Source organism: Accipiter gentilis, chromosome 6, assembly GCF_929443795.1.
Source record: "Accipiter gentilis chromosome 6, bAccGen1.1, whole genome shotgun sequence".
Classification (NCBI taxonomy): Eukaryota; Metazoa; Chordata; class Aves; order Accipitriformes; family Accipitridae; genus Astur; species Astur gentilis.
Window position 1 is genome coordinate 39,098,641 of NC_064885.1, and position 20,236 is coordinate 39,118,876.

General features: G+C 37.7%; 1 protein-coding gene across 9 annotated transcripts in view; it reads left to right on the top strand.

Moving 5' to 3' along the window:
* The window catches only part of PHC3 (polyhomeotic homolog 3), a 39,821-nt gene that overhangs the window by 10,704 nt on the left and 8,881 nt on the right, over positions 1-20,236 (top strand). For 4 of the 9 annotated variants that reach the window (XR_007506443.1, XM_049803983.1, XM_049803984.1 and 1 more), the window contains exons 7-14: positions 2,676-2,916; positions 4,405-5,282; positions 6,731-6,881; positions 8,576-8,829; positions 9,674-9,830; positions 14,088-14,202; positions 15,441-15,591; positions 15,683-15,914. Coding sequence is in view for 7 of the 9 variants with exons in the window: in XM_049803983.1 (XP_049659940.1) it covers positions 2,676-2,916; positions 4,405-5,282; positions 6,731-6,881; positions 8,576-8,829; positions 9,674-9,830; positions 14,088-14,202; positions 15,441-15,591; positions 15,683-15,914 (2,179 nt within the window). In the remaining 2 variants the exon portion in view is untranslated. Of the gene's footprint in view, positions 1-2,675; positions 2,917-4,404; positions 5,283-6,730; positions 6,882-8,575; positions 8,830-9,673; positions 9,831-14,087; positions 14,203-15,440; positions 15,592-15,682; positions 15,915-16,071; positions 16,173-20,236 lie in introns of those variants that run through there. The other 5 variants (XR_007506444.1, XM_049803985.1, XM_049803988.1 and 2 more) reach the window with 5 other exon arrangements.

Consider the following 20,236-nt stretch of genomic DNA (forward strand, 5'->3'; position numbering starts at 1 on the left):
CCCAGGTCAGTGCAGAAGGAGGGGAGGAGATGCTCCAGGCACTGGAGCAGAGATTCCCCTGCAGCCCATGGGGAAGACCGCGGTGAGGCAGGCTGTCCCCCTGCAGCCCAGGGAGATCCACAGGGGAGCAGATCTCTACCTGCAGCCCGGGGAGGACCCCACACCAGAGCAGGGGGATGCCTGAAGGAGGCTGGGACCCCGTGGGAAACCCACACTGGAGCAGGCTACTGGCAGGACCTGTGGCCCCATGGAGAGAGGAGCCCATGCTGGAGAGGTTTGCTGGCAGGACTTGTGACCCCACAGGGGACCCACACTGGAGCAGTCTGTGCCTGAAGGACTGCAGCCCATGGAAGGGGACCCACACTGGAGCAGTTCATGAAGAACTGCAGCCCATGGGAAGGACCCATGTTGGAGAAGTTCATGGAGGACTGCCTTCCATAGGAGGAACCCCATGCTGGAGCAGGGGAAGAGTGAGGAGAACTCCCCCTGAAGAGGAAGGAGCAGCAGAGACAACGTGTGATGAACTGACCATAACCCTCATTCTCTGTCCCCCTGTGCTGCTGGGGGAGAGGAGGTAGAGAATTTGGGAATGAAGCTGTGCCCAGGAAGGAGAGAGGGGTGGGGAGAAGGTGTTCTTAAGATTTGGCTTTATTTCTCATTACCCTACTCCAGTCGATTGTTAATAAATTAGGTTAATTTTCCTCAAGTCAAGTCTGTTTTGCCTGTGATGATAATTGGTGAGTGATACCTCCATGTCCTTATCTTGGCTTACGAGCCCTTTGTTGTATTTTCTCTCCCCTATCCAGCTGAGGAGGGGGAGTGATATTGTGGCTTTGGTGGGCACCTGGTATCCAGCCAGGGTCAACCCACCACAAAAGTGCAGAGAGGTTACTAGGTGGGCTAGCAACTCTTTTTGCATTTGTGTCTTTGTCTTTTGCATTCAGGGTAGAGATGTCAATAAAGCCTGTGACTTTACAGTCTTGGTCCTTTTGTACCACAGGGTTTTAGAGGTCCACTTTGCACAAGTCTGCTCGGCTGTGCAATTTCATGAGGCATCGTTGCAGAGGGACAGTAGAATCTCACACCAGACCATAGATCATTATTCAGTCAGATGAGCTGCTGTGGTGACCCTGCCAAACTCAAACCGTTCCTCTCTCCTCTCAACATTCGCTACTGCCCTATTGACAGATGTTGTTAACCTTGGTTGTCTGGTAGTTTTTATAGCAGCAATGACACTGCGAAGATCCAGTTTCATCTGTAGTCAGTGATGCAATGGAAAAGCTTTAACACTGGTACACTTTATTTTTCTCACCTTGTGATAAATACGTCCTTGGGGTTTCAGTCAGATGGGTTTAGAGAAATGTGTTTACCACATAAACCTGAGCAAGTAGGCAATGCCAGTTCATGAGAAAAAAATGCATTTAGTTATGTACATAGATGTGTATATTACACTTAACCAAGATGTTTGTGAAGGTACAGTATAGTGATCTCACAGTATCGCCTTCTATGTAGAAATACTAGAGAAACTCAAGTTCATCAATGATTAGCAGTGTCTTAATGGCACACCTAACATGGCCTGGTAGGTGAACTGACACTTCTCTCCTACCTACTCTTCTTCCCTTCTGCTTTCATACTTTTTTCTTTTCATACGTGTCCCCCTCATGTATGACCTGGACATCTCAGATTAGTTACCTTATCTGTTAAGGTGAGCTGAAGGTTGATTTGTATTCACAGAGGTACAATTGCAGTAAATGCCTCATGCATGCCAATAAGGAAGCAAATACTGTTGTCTTCAGAATAGGATTTGAATGCATCCTGTGGTAACACACTGAGCAGCGAGAAGTAAAATGTAAACCGGCTGTTCGTTACACAGGTACTAACTGTTGAATGAGGAAGGGATTATGTAACCAAAATAGTGGATGGTGATAATAATTAGTCCTCTTTTTCATGTGAAGTATGATGTAAATTAGTGCTACAAGGGTAGTCTTTATCCTTGAAAATAAAATTCTAGCTCGGCATGTAGGATTGGAAAGCTGGGATCATTATGTACAGAATCTGGCTGTGATATAAAAGACATTAGTGAAAATAATCACTGACTGATTTACATTTCAGAAAGCAAACCTTTTGTTTCATGTGACATTGGAAGTGTCATGATGAAAAGGTACATTAATATTGCTGTAGATATAAAGGGCTCAGGTTTGTTAAGACATGGATAACATACAGCAGATTCTGGTCCCATTGACCGCCTGAGGCTCTGGTTTTTGTTAGTCTCTGGAAGCATACTTACAGAGTGCTTGCACTTCTGTAGCATCTGTATAAAAACAAAATTGCATTTGCTTAAGATGCTTTGTGTCATTCACTTCGAAGGCACAATAAAAGAGAAAAAAAATGCAAGTTTCAGTTCAAATTAATGTAATGAACAATTTCCATTTCTTTTAAAAGTTCAATAAGAAAAAAACTTCTGTTTCTTGATCACTGAAGTAATTCAAGATCCCTATTCTTTAAATTTTGTGGCTTAATAGATACATCTATATGCAGATTTTTAACTTCTCATGTATTTTGATCACATAGGATGAGAATCATTACATAATGTTATTTTTTTGCTATTTTTGCCTGGATGTTTGTCATAGATGTTTCTTTGGTTTGGGTTTTTTCACATTTTGCTCATTTTTCAGGTTCAGAACTTGACATTGCGCAGTCAGAAGTTGGGTGTATTGTCAAGTTCACAGAATGGCCCACCAAAGAGCAGCAGTCAAATTCAGTCATTGTCTCTGTGCCCTAATAAACCTGTAACCAGTTCAAAGGGCAGCCAACCAGATCCCTCAGAAAGCAATAGAAAAGGCGAGAGCCCAACTCCAGAGTGTCGGAGTACACCAGTCACACGGACATCAAGCATACATCACTTAATAACACCAGGTAGGATGAAAATGCACCTATAAGAAAGTTATTTCAATTAAAGTTTGTATGTTATGGTTCTGCCAGAGTCCAATGCTCTCTAACCAGGTTCTTTTAGATATCCCACATGAATAGAGTTTTACATTTGATAGTAAATTTACTTATTTGTTGATATTAGATGTTACACAGGTTTTTGATTTAGCAGAGTGATACAGCAGTGTTCTTAAATCACAATACAAGCACAATATAGCAATTGCAAGACACAGTTGAATCACAGTGCAAACATGATTCTCATTACTGGTTTTTCTGTATGCTCATTGTTAGGACATGTCATCCCCAATCTTTGGGAAGCAATACGTGGGCTGAAACCACCTCAGGCCTCTTGCTCTCATCAACATCTATTTTGTTGGGGTTGATTTTTGGTTTTTTTTTTTTTTGTTTTTTTTTTTGTTTTTTTTGCTGTCTTGTCTGTGTCATCAGAATGTTCTTATATCAAGTACTTTTGTATTTTGTATTAAGAGGTAAATTAAAATAAGCGTGCAGTTGGTTAGATATTGCATGCAATGTAAAAGCCTGTATTTGCATTTTAGCTTCCTTATTTTGAAAGAGTAAGGGTAGTCTAGACAATTAATCTGAATTCTGTGGAATTTAGCTTGGCTTAATGGCAGCTTTTAGAGAAAGAGTAAGACTGCAAGGCAGACATTCCTGAGGCATTGAGCCCTGATGCTCCTAGAACTCACTTCTATAAGGAAAAAAATCCATCTTCACTAGCAGAATAAAAAATAAGAAAGGCAACATAAATGAGTTGTTTCTCAAGTGGAAAAGACAAAGCAAGAAGAGGTTTGCATGTGGAGGAAAATACGTGTGCGTGCGCTGTAAGGAATTACTAGTGAGTCACTGGTTTGCTTAAAGGTGATGTGATATCTCTGGAAGCTGCACTATTTTTAAATTCATACCTTTCAGCTTGTGTGTACAAGTTCAGGCAAATACTTTGAAAGGTTTTAATTCATACTGAACTCTTGGAATTTTGTTTAGTGTCTTAAAATCATATTACCTAAACTTTAACGTAGCAGTTTTCAACAAAGCCTGTGGATTGTGACGTGCTCATCTCTTTCATTCCAGTCTGTTTCAAAGTAAAGGTTAAATCCATTTAAAGTAGCATGAAATTTTTAAATAAGCAAAGGCTGGATCAGCAATAATCCTAGAACTAGCGCCAAAAAGATAAGTTTAGATGCTTTTATATAGAAAGTAGATATAGATGTATATATATGTAAAAAGCATGGCTATGTTCCTTTATTCATTGCTGCATTTTGCTTTGGAAATTGATATATGACCTTAATAAATAGTTCTTGTGTACTATATGCTGTCAAAGATGATATTTTTAAACATACATCCGAAGGGTTGAAGAAGTTGTGGTAGTCTTATTTTAAAAACTTCCTTTCTTTTAATATTTTTATAATGTTCTCTTGACTTATAAATACTAATTGTCACTTTTTTCTTCCCTCACAGCTTCATATTCTCCGTTGCAACCTCATTCTCTAGTAAAACATCAGCAGATCCCACTTCATTCACCACCTCCAAAGATTTCCCATCATCAGCTAATATTGCAACAGCAGCAGCAAGTCCAGCCAATTGCACTTCAGACTCCCTCGGGTCAGGAACCCCCTCCATCACAGCACTGTCTACCGCTCCCAAGCCATGGTCTTCCTCCAGGTCCCAGCAGTGTCCAGTCTCATTGCTCACCTATTCACATCCATCCTCCCCCTCTAACACTGTCTCCTACTCCATCCCAGTCAGCTCAGCAGTCAGTAGTGGTATCCCCTCCACCTTCTCACTCCCCTAGTCAATCACCCACAATAATTATTCACCCTCAAGCACTTATTCAGTCACAGGCAAACTCCCTCGTGCCAACAGCTCTTCAGCCAGAGCAGACTGTTCCTCAGCAACCTACTACCAATCCAGGTCGACCAATTGCACAGCCGCTTAATCTTCCGTCACATCTTCCACTTCCATCTTCCCCCGCTGTACATATAGGGTCAGTAGATCAGCCCAGCTTAGTTTCCCCAGGCCAACAGATTGTGTCCTCGACACCACACCAGCAATATTCAGCCTTGCAGTCCACACCTATCCCTCTTGCAGCTCCTCCTCAGCTGTCAACATCTTCAACCCAGATTCAACAACTGCCATTGCAGTCTGTTCAGTCTTTACAAGTGCAGCCTGAAATTCTGTCCCAGGGCCAGGTTTTGGTTCAAAACACTTTGGTTTCTGAGGAAGAACTTCCTGCTGCAGAAGCTTTGGTCCAGCTGCCATTTCAAACTCTTCCACCACCACAGACTGTTGCAGTAAATCTTCAGGTGCAGCCATCGGTACCAATTGAAACTCCAGTGGTAAGTGGTAATATTGTAGTCCTTTATTTTTTATCCTCTGCTTCTCTGAAGAGCTGTAAATCTGGCCCATTGACTTCAGAGGGAGCTAAACCAGGTGCTAGACAGAGAACCGGAAGAAACCTGCTGATTACAGAAACAAGTTTTAAGAAAACAGACATTTTCCTTGTGATTTGCTTTTTGGCTTTTTGTAATGGATCATCAGTCAAGAATATCAGCCAAGAATCATGAAAGTGCAATTCTGGGGCCTCAGATCTTATCTCTTAATGAAATTGCAGCATATCTAAAGGTAAAAAAGCAAGTAAATATATGTCAACGCTTTTGTCAAAATGAATTTTGATAAATATACCGTATGGACCGTAAGCTTTTACCTCTTTATGTTAATACGAATATAGGCAATCAAAATTTTGAGTAGGAGAATCATCTCTATACTACACGTGAAGGTGTGTAGCAGATTATTAAGATGATAGAGTTCTGGATAATTAATTTTGTACTTAACATCAAAAAGATCTTCATAAGAGAATAGGGGAATTTTTCATGCTGTCTTGGTGTTCCCCATCACTGCCATTTAATTTAGTTCAGTGTTAGTCTCAGACATCTACAGTTTGTAACTGAAGATTCCAGCTTCACTCACACTGAACTAAAATCGTGCAGTAAAATATCAGTGAAATAAAATGATATGCAAATAATGCTGACATTTAAGGTGGCATTTAATGGTAACATGCTAATGATACTAATGTAAGTAAAAGAATCAACAGCTCTTGTAGGCTTTTTTCAGGCTACCAACAGGATAAGGAGGAAGGTGTGCTGTTTAATTTATATTAAGAGGGTAATAAGAATCTCAACTTTCTGATATTTCATGTAGAAATTTAGCAAAAGAGTAGAAGCCAGGTTTGCTTTTGACAAGGTGGTGGTCTACATCCTCATCTGCTAAACTGACTTGTCAGTAATTCATGTAAATTTACTTTAATAGTTTTGAGGAAAATACTTCATAATCTCATATAACCACTAATGCTTGATAGTCTTAGTGTACTCTTCTGAAATACTCAGTTTGATTACGCTGCTGTATAAGATAGAGAACTATTTGGAAACTTGTCATTATGTTATAAAGCTTGCATTTTGCAGAAGTGTTTAAATAGCCACAAATGGGTGTGCAAATAAAAATGCAGTAAACTATAAAGATAAGATATTGAAAAAGTCAAGTTCTCTGATCTGTTTGATAGAACTGTACCTCTTCATATTTTGCTATTTGTAACAAATAATTTTGCTCTTATAGACATTATGATGCCCCCATAGTTCATTGTTTTGTATGCAGTTTGGAAACTAGTATTTTATTAGGAGATCAGCATATTTTAACTGGTAATTTATTTTAAAAACTGTATTTATGTAACTCTTTTAAGGTATTAAGGTAGAATGGAAATCTCTCTAAAGCAATAGTTTGTTGGATGCAGATTTACCAAGTGGAGAATGTATGTGAAGAAGAGATGCCTGAGGAATCAGATTGTGTCCATATGGCTAGAACACCTACGCCACCCACTCTGTCTCCACCAGCCATAACCTTGGGGAATGGAGAGACACTTAATTCAGAAGATCCTTTGTCAGGTGAGAACAAATGTCAAACTAAGGTAGCTGTTCTTCTTAGAAACTTCTATTAGTTATTGATGTTTTAAAATAAAAATCTATTATTTTGATCTTTTTTATAATTTAGTGGTATCATTTTTTAAGTAAAACAAACTATATTAAATATATGAGAAATCCATGTGATAGAATGAATAATTCAGTCCCAAAGGTGTAGCTTATATATATATTTGGATAACATGTAGCACAGAAGATGCTTATTTGAGCTCTTTAGCATGTACTTCTATACTAAAGTCTTGACAGAGGTGTCAGTTTCCAGTTAATCTTTAAGTGATAGCTGTGTGATATGGGCAAAATATGCTGACTGGTCTGGTGTGAAGATTGATTGTGCAGGATCAGGGTCAGCAATCGGAAGTTGCTGTTGGAATGGTTGACTGCACTGTATGATTCTTTTTGGCACCATTTTTTTTATATGCCACAGTGAAACAAAATTCACAGGTACTTTTTAAGGTCTGAATCTCCCCATAGGGGAAATGGAGTATTCAGAGAGTTTCCTGAAATAAAACTCAATAGCAACGAAGTTACTATTAGGCAGGCATCCTTTATTACAGCACTGGGGATGAGTCCACCACGAGTGCTCCAATGATTGGGTGAACCTTTAGAGGGTTATATACATTAAAGCTATACATATTCATAGAATTTCTGAGAACTTATTTCCGTAAACAGGTTTTCCTGGGTTTTGAGAACTCATTAATATATGTAAATGACTGATCTGCATGCACAGTCGTCTTCTTTTGGTGGTCTTTTGGGGTCCTCTGGTGGTCTTCGATAATCTTCATCACCTGTCTGCTAGTTGACCTCTTCCTCGGATTCTGTGCAGGGGCACATTTTACATGTTTGGATAGCTTATCCTAAAGAATGTTCGTGGGCAACTCTACTATCTAGTCTTCCTTGATTAACATCCTTTTGATGCAAACCATACTGACAAACTAAGCTAATTTATCTGAAAAAGGGCTTAAGGTTGTTATCTTCTCAGAGAACAGAAGGAAACATACCTTTATTTAAAACATCCCCTTGTCCTTGGGGCTTTAACCCTTTCAACAGTAAGGAGCTGTTCTAATGAAAATTTTTCTTCAGTGAATTGTAAGATATACATGCCTGTATCAGTTGTTGTCCTGCAAACTAATGTAACTTCCACAATATGCTAAATATACAAATATATATTCTCTGTCTATAGTATAGAGTCTGTGCATGTGTGTATATATGCTGTGCATATAACTGGGTGCTTAGTGCCTTGATGTTGTATATACTTGAGACCCTGCAGGTTACTGAGGCTTAAAGCATCCCTGAAAATAAATTCTTTCTTCAGAAATACCTCAGCTGCTCACTCTTGAGAATCCAATGTTTGAAAATATTGGTTTCTGCTTTTGACTTAGGATTTGTGATTTGTGTAGGTAATTAATAGCCAGCTATGTTTATAGTTTGTAGCTACTGAGTAAAGGAAAATGTTTACATGAGAACTGTTCGTTTGTGGAAATAGTCTGTCAAGGAAAAACATCTTGTTTTGAAGGTAAAAACTGTAAACCATAGGGAAAAGCATGTGTTACAAGATGATGGGTGCAGAGATGGATGCATTTATCACCCCTTATTTCTAGAATTCTGAGCCAATGGTTGGACATAAGTGACAAAAACATAACGTAGTTTGTTATTTTTTTCAGAACATGGGGGACTACCTTCAGTGACATCATCAGTCAGTGCCTCAGTAATTAAATCTCCATCTGATCCTTCACATGCCTCTATTCCACCACCACCTCTTTTGCTTCCAGCAGCAACAACAAGGAGCAACAGCACATCAATGCCCAATAGCATTCCTAGCCTAGAAAATAAACCTCCACAGGCTATTGTTAAACCACAGATCCTGACCCATGTTATTGAAGGCTTTGTGATTCAGGAGGGGTTAGAGCCATTCCCCGTAAGTGTAAAAGTTGCTATGAATTTTTTACTGCTAATTTTTGAAACAAGCTATTTTTAAGGGTGATGTTATTTGTGGCTAGTAGCTATTTAGATCTTGAATAATTTTTCAGATGTTGGTTTTGACCTTTTTTCTACTGATTGGTAACCTGTTTCTTAAAGCATTCAGTATACTTGTATACTGTTTTTATTGTCTTACATATGTAGTCGGAATTCATGTTACTGTTTGGCCTGCCAGTATCACTGGATGACAAGGTACTAAATGAAAACAGACAGAGTTGAGTAGATAGGCTATATGCAGAGATAGCTACAGAGAGTGATTTTAGGCTACCATTTGCAATAACTTTGGTTTATGTTTGTCTGTCTTATAGATACCTTAAGTGATAATTTAAACGTGTGAGATGAGTCTGTGTTAAAATTCTAAAATGTTAACATTTTGTTGTTTAAAGCACTGGCAAGCCCCTTATTGAGCTTGGTGTAATTAGTACTATATCTGGTAAGAATTACTGTTGAAGACTTTTAAATCCACAAATGGACAGTTTGAAACCTATAAGCCTGCCTTATTAACTAATTTAATGTCTCTCATTTTCCTATTCCTTCACTTCTCTAGAAATAATGTGTTTCTTCCTTTGTTAAATGTAATTGCAAGCTCTGCAGAGCCAGGAGTGAGTCTTTGTATTTGCTTGAGAAATGGTATTTAGAGCTTTGGTGCTGTATCATAATGATTCATTGGTATGGAATAGAAATTGTGATTCTAGTCTCAGTTACAGCTGCTAAGTCACAAATACTATTTTCAATTATTTATTGTTCAGTTAATCACTGTTGCTTTGCTTTTATTGCAATAGGTAAGTCGTTCATCTTTGCTGGTAGAACAGCCTGCAGAAAAAAGATTGCTAGTGGAGGGTCAAATCATGAGTGTTGTGTGTGTTGAATCAGACTTGCAGAATACAAAACATGCAGACAACTCATCGGACACAGAGATAGAGGATATGATTGCAGAAGGTTTGTAGTTTTTGTTTAAATACCCATATTTTTTTTCCCCTGCAGTTCTGTACGTATTACAGAATCCCATCCTGTCTGTACTTCTGGAATCTTTCTCCAGTCTTTACACTATCTCTAATAGAAACTATTTTCAAATGTTTTTTACTAGCTGCACATCATAACAGCAGTTGCTGTAGATGCACACAAATGTCAAGAAACTATGCGCTTGTCCTGCTTAAGAATACAGTGGTCTTGGGCACAACTCATGGGCTAAATTGAGTTCCCCATGCAGTACCTGACATCATCATCATGATGGATTTTTTATAACTTGGCAATCAACTATTTTGGCTGTGTTACACCACTATTACTGTTCAAGCCCAAATGTAGGTAGCCTCATGAGTGATGTGAAATGACAGTTAAACCATTACCTGGCCCAGAAAATCCAAGTTGTTCTTCAGCTCACATTTTTGTATAAATTCATCGAAGATTTGAAAGTCCAGATTTTTTCAGCCACCTCTGTATTTTCTCTTCCACAGCTTGAGCAATTGCACAGGAGCTAGTTTTGGTGATCTGTTTGAATTTGTCTTAATGCAACTCTTAGTTTCATTCTCTTAAAATAGTTCTTTTCCCTCTTTCATTATCAAAACTGTAGCGAGCAGGTTAAGAAGGGACAAATACAGTGCCTTCTACTGCCATAGGTCTGCATCAGGCAAGGGGCTGGAAAAAGCCAAGACGGCGTGTCCTCGGCAGTAGCAAGTGTCATCATAGCTGTGCTTCAACTGCTTCCTGCTCTAGGCATTGTAAATTGTCATTTAATTAAAACAGTCCATCCCCCTGATCTTTTCTCACAGGACCTTTTGAGATAGCAACACCAATGGCAGTTTGTTAGTTACTGTGGTTTCTGCCTTGATGAATGGTACTGAAGTACAATAGGGAAGTTGGCTGCATCTGTTGTGTATCTCGGCAAACAAATTAGCTCAAAATTCAGTCTTTTAGATTATTAGATTCTGATACATAATTTTTTTACTGCAGTGATTTATATCCATTACTGCTTATAAGTCTGTTGGGTCAGACCCAAGTCAAGGATTGCGGACAAGGTAAAAAAGTTGCTTTAGAAAGCATTTTGAATTCAAGAAGAGTATTTGTTGGTAGTGAAGTCAAGTAAACATGGTTGGAATTTTTGCTTACACTGATTTACTTTACCTCTCAGGCAATATGTATCTCTGCTTAAAATTAAGACTGTATTTTTACTTGCAGCACGGATTTTTAGTAGGAGCTGGATTAGCTTGGAAGGACATCACTGAAAGGAAATATTGATGGATTACAGTCCTCCTACGTGTTGATATAACATCTGTGCAAAGAAGCCAGAAACTGTGTATATAGTGCCTGAAAATGAAACATAAAACAGGATATCCTGAATTATGGCTAATTATATGATTGCATTTACTAGTATATCTCAGTAAGTACAGAGCCCTGCATTTTGCAGTAACAGCCTAGTTTAGGCAGTGGCAGACATTTGAAGTGCTTTGCTTTGTAACTGTAACTTTCTTTTGATTCTGTTGTAATTAAGTTGTCTACATAGAAAAATGAAGAAACAATTTTTACAGAGTAAATTTTTTAAAATATATTACACAATATTCTACCGTAAAATAATTCGAGGCCCATACTTTATTTTTCACAAACCTTCACATAGGCATAGCAGACTAAATTTTAGAAGGCAGACATCTGGCATATTAGTAGTGGAGGGTTGCAGTGTGACTGGAAATTTTCTAAACCTTTGTTTCATTTAATTTAAAATTGCTGTTATTTGTTTGGTCTCCCAGTAAGGGCTTCCATTTAACCAGTTCTTTGAGAGGGAAGTCCAGTGACATGAAAGCATCAAGCACAAGAGGCTTTAAAAAAATAAGTGATTGGGTAAATTGCATGACTTTTTTTTTTTGTTATTTCACAGCTCAATGGAGTTATACTACTTCTGTACACAGAAAATGAGATGTGTAAATCTCTTAGGTCATGACTGTGCTTAGCAAATCGCTTCATAAATTGCTATTAAATAAACTTGCTTTCTTGATAAGACTACAGCTTTTTTTTTTTCAATACCTTGTTTCACCCAATATATTTCAAACAAAAGAAACTTCTTGCCATCTGGTGTATCTTCTAGACTATGTGAAGCTCTGTTTGCAATAGTTATTTTGCCCTTAATTTGTTACAGTAGATCTTAATTCGGTTTTCTTTTCAATAGCGTTCCCCAAGAACTTTTCAGTATTAACACTGTGTTGTTTCTCAGATTTCAAACAGCTTGTCTGTTTTATGGAATTATTCAAATGTGCATGGTTTTGGTTTTAGTTATTGTTCCTGACAGCTGGTGTTAGGTTTATGTACACAATGTGCAGCTACTCATTAGATGAACTAGTAAGAAGCATCCAGCATTGAGAAACATCCACATAAGCAGAAGTTGAGCAAAGGAGATTTTCTGATACTAAACCAGGGTATGGTATGATTTGCATGTATGGTAGAAACACCTGATATGCAAAAGAAAAGGCTTTTAGCATCAATTTTCGCTTCGCTCTGTTGTCACTTTTTTCCACATAGCATGACCTGGGTTGGGAATGAGGGGTGTTTTGGTTTTGGTTTTTTTTTTGTTTGTTTGTTTGTTTTTTGTTGTTTTTTTTTTTTTTTTTTTTTTTTTTGAGAGAGAGTGTGATTTATTTGAAGGTTGCATTTCTGGTATTTGACTTCAGTTGCAAGGTTGGTCAGATCTGGTATGTCTCCCATTGCCAGTTTTTACTTCTTGTGTGATACCAGCTTACTAAGTTGGAGACTTGCAACATGGTAATTTTCAGTCTGACACTGCTGGAGGATTTGTTGATTTCAGTTATGTCTTTTGAGTCCTGATGCATCAGATTAGTTATTAAAATACCCTGTTCAGCATTTTCAGCCCTTTGCTGCACTAGTGCTTTTTTGTTACTTTGTCAGTACAATAGTTAGTGTTAGCAAGCAGTTTAGTGAGTTAACATTGCTATAACAGACTTTTACAAATTCATAGTTAAAATCTTTCTATTTAGTATCAATTGATACCTGCATTTGCATTAGCTGGCATCAGAGTTGAACAAAGAGTTCAGAACAAAGAGCTAGTTTGCAATTTTTGCAACTAATTGTGTAAAATTAAAAGTACGAACACAGAAGGTGAATAGCAGGAGGCAAACTATATGAAGCAGTGACTTGTGTAAATTAGAAATGTGGGAGAAATGTATGTTTGTTTAGTCCTCTGAATTTTTGAACAATGTATTTTGTCTGTGATTGCAGCCATGTGGCACACAGTTCTTTTACTTAACCTGAGTGATCGCAAAATGTTCCATTGCAGTTCATGCCAGTTTCACTCCTCCTCTCCTGAGGATGTATTTCATGGATAGTGCATAGGGATAAGTTTATTTTTTGGTTGTGGCTTTTTTTTTTTTCCATGCCAGAAGTCAAGTTGGATATAGAGGCTTTATTCTAAACTATGTACAAACCATGCTCTACCCATGAAATACACTTCCAGCAGAAGAGAGCATAGACATTCAGCATATGACATGTATGCCTTGTTGCCTTGTACTGCCTTCTTTTGGGCTTTTCTATTTTTTTTCTTTCACTGATACTTCTCTCAGCTGGTGTTTGAATTCTTCACAAGGAGCAGGAAAAGCACCTCCTCATCTCACCAATAACAGAAAAATACTCTGCAACAGTAGACTGTAGATTGGTAGATGCTATAGTCCTTTTCTTTCTCATATGCAGCTTATCTTTTTAATAGTTAAGATTCAGTGTTTTACTTGCTTTCACAAGTCCCTTTGGTTGTAGCGGTTGCTTATTCAAAGAAAGTATTTTAAAAGGTTAATGTATTATCTCATTACAGGAGAGCTTGAATTTAGACTGTGGAGTGCCTGGTTGTCTTAATGAACTTTTTATAGGCAATTCATGAGGGCTGTAACACTTCTTTTTAATTGTTTGCTGTGTTTGAGGGCATACTTGCTCATGGATGACTTGAAATTTAACAAAAAAGCTGATTAAATTCATTGAATAACTTAATTGAAGGTTCAGTAGGGTTCAGTTTGCTCAAGATGTTTTCTACAGAGAATGAAATCTATGACTTGCTTAGCTTTGCATAATTTCCTCTTAATCAAAGTATTTAATTAAATGTGTTAGATATTTCAAACTCTTCTGCCTGCCTGCTTGAGATGAGAAATTTGAACATAATTTTGTGTCATTGAAACTGACTTCTTTATGCCTCACTCCTTTCTTTAGAGGGACTGGATGAAATTGAAAATGATCTTCTGAAGTGTGAATTTTGTGGAAAAATGGGATATTCTAATAAGTTTCTACGGTCAAAAAGATTCTGCTCCACATCCTGTGCCAAAAGGTACTCTGTCTAGTTATTGCTTATCTTTATCTGGTTAATGGAATAGCACCCAAATAGTATCTGATGTTGAAAAATAAAGAAACAGTAAAACATGACTGCCTTCTACCCAAATTTGCAGAATATACGGGTACAAAGGACTATGGTAGATTATATTTCAAGAAGATAGACAAAGGAAATTACAGTAAAATCGTGGACTTCTTTCCAGAGGGTGCTGTGAGTGCTCTTGGGCTTATGGGAAGGTGATAGGTATCATGGAAAAGAAATCCATTAAGGGTTACTAAGTATGTGGAAATTGGTGCAGAGGTTCACAGGCCACAAATATTTATATATTTCTCATATTGTCTTTCCCTTGATGTTGGGCAATGTCAGAGAAAGAATGCTGGGCTAGGTGGGCTTTCTTACAGTTTTGTGTGATCAGTTTTGTGTGATGCTGGGGAAAATAAACCCACTGAATTTATCTTGGCATAGTTGAAATGCCACATAGACAAAAAACACTCTTAAATGTTTTTAGCAACAGCATAAAAATTCTTTATTTGTATACAGTAAAATAGAAATATTCATAAACATAAATAATTTAGTGTTTTCTAAAGCTTCTCCTTTCTTGAAAAGAATGAGTGATGCCATTTGCTTGTAGGTGGTTGGCAGAGGAAAACAGCTAGTTTCCGTTTCTCTTTGGGTTTATATGCTGTGTTTGTTTTGGTTTGGTTAAGAGGAAGAATTCATAGTCAACATCTGAATGTAAAATTTTCCATCATTACAGCTGGAAAATTGATATTCAATCCCAGACGTTTTAGAAATGGGGAATAGTTTCCCATTTCTAATCACCACTTAGTTCGTTGTGTTTTGGGGGTTTTTTTGCATCAGTGTCAGTGCGCCTTGAGACCACCTTTCTCTTACGTCTGCTGTTTTTTTAATCCCCAGTGTGAGACATTTCCATTTTCAGTAGTGGGAATGTATACATTTGATTTGGTACTTGTTGGGACTTCTATCATGGAAAATTTTTAAGAATGGGAAAGGCTGACATCTTCCAGGGATGATAGAGATGTATTTGATCTTGCATCAAGACAAGGGGTTTGAGTAAATGGCCTTTGAGATACCTTTTTCTTGTATTTGTGACACCTGGTGTTGTCTTTGATTAGGTAGCATTTCTGTAGACAACAATGTAATTTTATTGTTACTTGACTGAATGCAGTCCAAAAAACTATTAGTGCATTATTGAGTATATCTTACTTCTTTAGGCACAGCCTTAGTTGCACTAAGAAATTTGGGCTGTTTACATCAGACAAGACCAGTCGCTGGAATCGGAAATCAGATAGCCAGAGTCTTGGGCGACGCGGGCGTCGACCGAGTGGCCCTGATGGGGCGTCACGAGATCATTTTCTTAGACAGGTCTGTGGAATATTTGCTTAAAACTATGGCATTGTTTTGGGAATTATAAATAAATTATAATACTGTAGTGTATTTGTACTACGTTTTCCAGCTTCCAATTACTTATCCATCTGCAGAAGAAGATACGGCTTCTCATGAAGATGCTGTTCCAGCTGCCATGACCACGCGTCTGCGAAGACAGAGTGAAAGAGAGAGGGAACGTGAACTTAGGGAACTAAGAATTAGGAAAATGCCAGAGAGCATTGACTTGTTACCAGTGGTGCAAGCTGACCCATCAGTATGGACTGTCGATGAAGTTTGGGCCTTCATACATTCTTTGCCTGGTATGTGCAATGACTTCTTCCATCTGTTTTAACAGTAAAGCTCCTTGCTTTTTAGCATTGGTGTGATGAGGAAGTGGTGTGGTAACAGCACTAGTGTACTCGTTAGTTGGTGATAGAAACTGGAATGTGATTTCTTTCCTCTTGCTTGTTCCTTCAGCACAAATCCCATGTTGATAGAACTAGTCCCACTTCTGCTGTTGCACCCCAGCTGATGGAGATTAGAGCTGTTCCTCCCTTCAGTCTGATTTCTCTCAAGAGGTCAGTAGAGAGATCAGACATGCTTCCTCCCCTTTACATTTCTTTCTTCTCTTCCTTCCTTACTTGCTGCTTATTCAGTAGAAGCAGCAAGGGAGTTATTTTCCTTTATACAACTGAAAAATTTGAAAGACCTGTCATGATATGTCATTAAAAAAGAATAAACAAATTTCTTCTATAAAGCTAAATTTTGTTTTGCATAGCTTTGCTCAGTAACTGAAATGCAGAGAACTTCTGCATACAGTCTCTGCATACTGGTAGACACAGTCTCTTCTCAGAAGAAAATACTGTTGTTTCTACTTATTCACAAACCTTTTTTCTAGCTCAGTATTCACAGTTACATGTATATCGTCTTCAGGTTATTTGGCATTTATTTATCATTTCCTAACTATCATAAGCTGTAAAGTTTCACTCCCCTCTTTCTCCGAAGGATGCCATTCTGTCTGATCAGATACTGTAATCCTTCCAGGTAACAAGGTAGGTCTCCATAATAGCAGTCATACAAAAATTTTTGTTCCTTACCCATGCAAATCACATGTCAAAACATCGGAACCCAGGTTAAGTTTGTTCCTGATTTTCTAGTTTCAAAATGCTAAACCATTTTTCTGTGGATCCCATTAGGTTAATAACCTGTAAGGAATGTATCTTCATTGCGAAGTCACGCACATGGGTTTTGACAGTTAATCTTTTATAAAGTAGGTCAGGTAAAGAATTGAGTAAGGGATGTCTTAAATCTGCAGAGGTCATCCTTGCAGTACCTTTCTTCTGCTGGTTTATAAATTGCAGGTAAGTTACACTATATGCTTCTGGGAACCTGTAGTGATGTCTGTAAAAACAAGCAAAGCTCCTTAGATTTAAGACATGGTCATTCGTATTTCTGTACTTTAGCTGTGTTACTGGAGTATGACTGTATCACTGCTGGTTTTAGTTACTATTTTTATAGATCTGAGGCTCTAGTTAACTCAATAACTTCCTGATCCCAGGTTCTGCAAAAGAATAAATGATAGTTCCTTTCTAGAAAACTTAAAGTACCACATAAACACAATTCCCTTGCAAGTATGAAAACAAAAATATTATTCTTAACATGCGGTTTCCATTTTGAACCCATTCCTTGTAGAATGTTTCACCAGCTGCTGGATCTGGGTTTTTTTTTGTGTTCTATAAAAAAGGTAATTTTTGTTTAAAAATCAAACTTTATATTTTTCTGTATTTAATGAAAAATTGTTATAATTACTCATTCCCATCCATATTAAGGCCTAGTTTCTCAAATACTTTTTTAAAGAAGTTCAAGAGGTATTTAAAATTATATTCACAATCTGCCAGAATTTTTATTGTTATATAGCTACATTCATGGGTTTTGGCAATTTTGGGGTTTATTCTGTTCAATATATTCTCAAGCCACTCTCTTGAAAAAATATTTTTTCAATACTGTCAGAGTTGAATAACGCAAGAAAGAATATAATTGACTTTCACTATACTATTTTGCAATATATACTTGGTGCAGTCCATGCAGACCATCTGCTGTGTTGTAGGAGATGGTGATTTGTCAGCTTTTCATAAACATTAGGGACATCTGTTCTGATTTACAGCTTCCTCTATAGAGTCTGTAGCTGAGATGTAACTGCAGAGTCATGTCCTTGTGAGGTTTTCCGATTGCTCTTGAGTCTTTTGGAGAAATGAAGCTTATAGGACAGTTGTACTGTTACTTTCTTCTACTGGGGGAAATAGCAACAGTTTAAGCCCCAGCAGAGTTGTTCCTCCTATCTTTCTTCAGTTGCAGGATTAATGGTCTTTCACCCGCATCCCATCCTTTTTTCAGCTAAGTTATTGCACAACAACCTATTGCGAAAGTGCTTAAGAATACCCAAATGTGCTTGAATGGGGGAACTGAAATACATCAACTTTCATCTTTCGCTTTTCTGAAATGACTTTGAGAAAAGGTATTTTAGGAAAAGTTGCATGGAAATGCTTCGTATCCTGCTTAAAGAAAAAAGCCTGCAACAACAACCAATTATCAATTTTAATAGAACTGCTTTTATTCCTACATGTAAAAACTTCTCCTGATCTCTCAGATTCTTTGTAAATGCAATGCTGTGGTCTGACAATCACCATGTTCGGGTCTCAAGTCAGACATACAGTGACACCTTTCACAGAAATACTTAGCACTTGGCTTACAGATGTTTTGTCTGTTGTCAACACATAAGTGAGAACCTTTATGATGATGTTAGAGCTGTTAAATCCTCCTGAGGATGGTCAGTTGTCCTAAGATTTTTCTTCATGTTACTGGCAGCATTATCTTCACTTGGTAGCTGGAATTGGCAGCACTGTTCCAGGCGCCCTCTGACAACTCTGGGCTCTTGAAGAATGTTCTCTTATTGATGCACTGCGCTAGTGCATCACTGTACCAGAAATACTAAACGTAAATGCTATGGAATACATGAAAGCCCTAAAACATTTTAATGGCTTTAGTGGCTATATAAATAGTGGGTTTGACAAACTAATTTGGGTTTTTTTTTCTCCAAAAGATACCACTCTAATTTCTTGTTACAATAAATAATGCTCAAGAACTGGGTGTTTATCATGTATTAAAGCTGCGTTGTTTTAAATGCTATGGAAAATAGTCCTTGGTTCTGAGTAAAAGTTAGCCAACTGCTACAGAATAACTGTTCTACTTTTGGGATTGTAGTTTATACAGTTGTAACCTAAACTACAGAGGTTCAGAGTTGTAGCCAGAGGCGACAATAAAATTGCATAATAAGACCTTTCTCTTTTCAAAATATCTTTTAATTTTTCCCTTTCCTTAATAAAGTGGCAGCTAATTGTTGCATGAGGTCTGCTTAACAAATCATTACGGAAAAAAATCCTGCTTTATTCTCTGTGAAAAGCTAACCTTTTCCAACCTTGAATGTTATGACGACTGCACAGTAATAATCCAGACAAATTAAGGTTTGGATGTCAATACTTTCTTCCACATTTCCTTTCTGTTTTTCTCTTACACATTTGTAAATCCATCAGAAAATTAGAGTATCTATTCTTGATAGAATTTAAATCTGAACACACAAGAGGACATGAAATTAGTGAATTGCTCTTCATCTGGGGTGTAAAAGGAGTTTTTCACAATGTGTTTGCATCTCTGTAATAGTATACTTTTAGAACAGGGGAAAATACAAAAATGCCAAAACACAGGCTTTACTGAGGAATAATTGAAAGCAGGAATGGAAGGTGGAGCACAAATTAAAATGTCTCTGAAAGGCTCTGAGACAGATGAAGACACCACTGGATTGAGAATATAAATATATGAAAAAAAAAAGTGGTTATGGGGAAAGAAGTTTCAAATAAACTACTGACAATGAGTGCTGTTATTGCCATTGTTAGAAGACCTTTGTCCATACAGCAGAGCTGCCATACAGCCAGGCATAACTGACTGTTTCTGCTTAACAGATGTCCAGAACATCTTTTGAGGAACCTTTTGTTTCCACAGTGTTCTTCAGTGGAGAGGGGCCCTCAGTTACTTGGGACAGTCTGACCCATGAAGAGTCCTTTTTCTAACATTGTAGGCCTCAGTAACCTGAGACCGTGTTATTTCATGTCCAGAAAAAGTTCTTCATTTTAAAAACAACCTAACTAGTTTAAAGTTGCACTCGTGGAGTGAGTTACTGCTGTGTATAGAATATTCACTCGGGTAACTGATGATAAATGTCTTCGTGAGACAGTTATGCTAAAGCCCATAAAGGAAAATTCTGTTTCCTTAACCCAGTGGTAGTAACATACAGATGGAATCAACACCTTTTGGAAATTGTAGCTATGTTAATTTTCTGTTTGAGTTGTACATAGCAGTAGAATATGCATATCTTTTTGTTGCTGGAAAGAACCCACTTCAATTATGCTCTTACTCGATTGCTATTTTAGTGGTATTTTGCCAGTCTCTTCCAATTGTCAGATCATGGCGATTGTTCCTCTTAATGAATTGAGAAAGCTTTATTTGCTAGGACTTGAAATTTCCAATGAGTAATGCTCCAATAATTACAGTGTAATTAGAGCCTGTAGTAAAAATTACTTTCAGATTA